Source organism: Nicotiana sylvestris, chromosome 6, assembly GCF_000393655.2.
Source record: "Nicotiana sylvestris chromosome 6, ASM39365v2, whole genome shotgun sequence".
NCBI classification, from domain to species: domain Eukaryota; kingdom Viridiplantae; phylum Streptophyta; class Magnoliopsida; order Solanales; family Solanaceae; genus Nicotiana; species Nicotiana sylvestris.
In genome coordinates, this window is record NC_091062.1 from 72,778,085 (window position 1) to 72,781,783 (window position 3,699).

General features: G+C 36.7%; 1 protein-coding gene across 1 annotated transcript; it reads right to left on the reverse strand.

The window, feature by feature from the left end:
- Positions 1-1,559: 1,559 nt before the first annotated feature.
- LOC104217424 (uncharacterized) lies at positions 1,560-2,279 on the reverse strand. Its single transcript, XM_009767669.2, has one exon. The coding sequence runs from the start codon at positions 2,277-2,279 to the stop codon at positions 1,560-1,562; it is 720 nt and encodes a 239-aa protein (XP_009765971.2).
- Between the last annotated feature and the right edge of the window lie 1,420 nt (positions 2,280-3,699).

Genomic DNA, 3,699 nt, shown 5'->3' on the forward strand with positions numbered 1-3,699 from the left:
CCTTTTAGTACTCAAAGGTACCCCCAGTTATCTCACTAGAAGAAGCCCCTTAGAGAACCCCAACCTTTGCAAAATTTCCTGCTGAATATCATCTCTGACTCCTCCAAAATAGATTGAACTTTTTTCGGTGTTGGCCACTAATCCTGATGCCTGTGAAAACTCTTAGAAACATTGGTACAATAGCTTTACTGATATAGTATTTCCTTGACAGAATAACAGCAAAGCTGAGTTGAATTATGCTCATCTTGGCACACTTAGGGTGGAAGTTAAAATCTGGGTTCCTTTTTAATGCCTTAAGCAGTCTGGTAAAATACTCCATAGCCAATACAAATAAGTAAGGAGACAAAGGATCACCTTGTCTCAATCCCTTTTTAGCTTTGAAAGGTACTGAGTGCTGCCCATTTATAATGATGGAATATGAGACAGTTCTCACACATCTCATAATCCAATTCACAAACTTTCCTGGCATTTGCATACTCCTCAGCACTTGCTTCATGTAATTCCATTCAATAGAGTCGTAAGCTTTCTTCATATCCACTTTCAACATGCATCTAGGTGATATATCTTTTCTACCATATCCTTTAATAAGTTCATGGCTCATTATGATGTTATCATTAATCAATCTTCCCGAGACAAATGCAGATTGGCTTTTATCTACTATGTTTTCCATTATCTCTTGTAATCTATTAGTTAACACCTTCGAGATGATTTTATAGATGAGAGTGCAGCGAGAAATTGGTCTGAAATTAGTAACTCTAGATGGATTTGGTACCTTAGGGACCAGGGTCACTGTCGTACAATTGATAGGCTGGTGCAAATTATCTTTTGAGAAGAACTCCAGTACTGCTTTAGTTATCTTATCCCCAATCACAAGCCATGGTTTCTTGAAGAAGAGTGCATTGAATCCATCACATCCAGGTGCTTTGCTATCACTGATCCCCATTAGAGTCTTGTGTATTTCTTCCTTAGATACTGTTGTTGCCAATTGCAGCTGTTGTTGTCTATTTACCAGTGGATCTTCTCTCATGATCGCTGGATTAGTAGTAGGAAGTCTTTTAGCTGTTGATCCCAATAGTTGTTTATAGAACCCAATTACTTCCTCTTCAATCTCCTGATTTGTCTGTATTACTTCCCCATTGCTTCTTGTTATGCTCTTAATCTTGTTCTGGGAATCTACTCTTCATGCTTGCATAGAAGTAGGCAGTGTTATCGTCACCCAACTTTAGCCATTTTACTCTCGATTTTTGCTTCATGATACTTTCCTCTACCCTCAGCCATTTCTCCAGTTGCGTCTTTAATTCCTTTTCTGCTATAACCATGTTCTCAAGCTGTCCAAGACTTCTCATTTGTTCCTGCATTCTGCATAGTTGCTTCCTAAAGTCTGCAATATTATCTCCTACAACATTGTACTCTTTAGTATTTAATTCTTTCATCGCTTGTTTCACCTTTTTCAATCTATTCCATACATCTTTCATTACATTATCTTTATTACTTTCTTTCCATGCTCCATTGACTATCTTTAGAAAATCTTTATGTTCAGCTAGGTGATTTAAGAACCTTTAAGGCTTGGAGACTATCTCTTCCTTTTCTTCAAGTGTAATACTCAAAAGTGAATGATCAGAACATCCCGGATCCATTACACATACATCTAGATAAGGCATTTTTAGCATCCACTCTGCATTAATCAGTGCTCTATCTATCCTGCTATATGTGTGCCCATTTGTCCATGTGAAATTTCTTCCCTTAGTCCTCATTTCAACCAAACCAGTATCATTTATAAATCTATTAAAGTCTCTCACCTCCACATCTTGTACATGATTACCAATTGGTCTATCCTTCCTAGATTTTATGGCATTATAATCACCCATGATTAACCATGGTATTTGTTGTCTATTGTTAATATTTACTAAGTCTCTCCATAGGTGTCTCCTATCATCCAGTATATGCAAGCCATAGACTGTAGTGAATTCAAACCTCATGTTCATGCATTTGATGTGAACTACAACATGAATAAACTGAGAAGACTTCCCCTTCACCTGACATTCTATTTTATTAGCATCCCATAACAGCCAAATTCTCCCTTTGCTGTTGTGCTCATAGTTTGCTAGACAATGCCACCATGTAGTGATTTCCCTTATTATTTGTTCAGCCTTCTGCTCCTTTATTTTGTGTTCAAGTATTGCTATCATATTTACTTTATTGCTTCTTATGTACTTCTTGACCTCCTTCTGCCTAGGGACCTTATTCATCTCCCTAATGTTCCATGTTACCAGCTTCATACAGGAATGAATAAAGCCTGTAAATACCCTTCCTCCCCTGGTTGACTTTTTTTCCTACTCGAGCCTTCACCTAATTTCCTTGGATTTATTAGCTGCAGTCCAGATTCTGCCAGTATATTGAACTCATTTATGATGCTGATTGAGTCTTCCCCTGCTTTTTCCTTGCTTCGAGCTATTGATTTCCCTGTGGCTTTTCTCCAATTCTGCTCCTCCTCTCCTCTAGCTATCCTTGTAGGTGATTGAACAGGTTTACTGGTTTCCTCTTCACCCCTTATTACTTGACTACTTTTTGCAGGTGCTACATCTTTCTGCTCCACCTTGTCACTATTTCTATCTTTAGGTTGTCATTCCTGTTTCTGCTTTTGCTACTTAGGCTTAGCCTTCTGCATAGGTTGCTCCTCTTTACCACATCTGTGCCGAACTTTCATACAAACTTGACATAATTCCGGAATCCAGTCATAAGCTACTCCTTGGACAAACTCTCTTCCAGTTGGATCTGTCACCTTAATGGCCTTAGAAAGCTCTTTGATTACATCCATCTCTATTAGCACTCTAGCATATGTGATTCGATCCATTTGAGTAGTACAAGCATCTGCATATAGTGGAACCCCTAAACCACTACTTATCCTGCTTAGAGACTTAGCTCCCCAACAGTTCAATGGAAGGTTAGAAAATTTTGCCCATACAGGTATAGTTTGCAGAACCTCCTTACTAAAATCAAACTTTTCTGACCAAGTCTTCCTGATTATTGGTTTTGTACCCAATATATGCGGCCCTGAATACAATATTTCATCTCTGTCTTCTATGGAGTTAAATCTTACTACAAAATATCCCTCATTGTGATAGTAAACTTTTGGCTTAGTTGTAAAATTCCATACCGAGGCAATAAACCATTCCATAGCTCCTATTGTTGGAGTTGTTCCAACAACATAAAGGATCAATGCTTGCTTCCATTTCCTTATCTCTTCCTCTACTTCTTCCTTACATAATTAATTTTTTTTGATTTGTACCCCTTATATTAATAGACCTATCTGATATGAATTCAAATTAGTCGAGCAAATAAAATTTCAATTATCGAATAATTCTGCCAAAATAAAAGAATTAGTAAATGTTTAAAGTTAGTGTCATCCCAGAGAAATGCGAGCTGGTAACTCATTCTTTCTCTTGTCTTGTCTGCAACTAATATATTATTTCTTGCGAATAAGTTAAGAGGAAAAACAAATTAGGCATATATGTCAGTTATACAGTAAACATGATAGAGGCTATTTCAGAGACAAAAGTTACCTTAGTATGTTTCAATATTAAGGTGATCAATTCAAATGGATGATAAGTATTTATAAGTAACAGCATTGATAAAAAAAAATTTAAAAAAAATTAAAATTAAAATATAGAGAAAAAAGAAGAAGAAAGTTTTTCTGCA

Bases quoted from the DNA above. Each gene is read 5' to 3' on its own strand.
- LOC104217424 (XM_009767669.2), bottom strand. From the start codon at position 2,279: ATGAAGCTGGTAACATGGAACATTAGGGAGATGAATAAGGTCCCTAGG.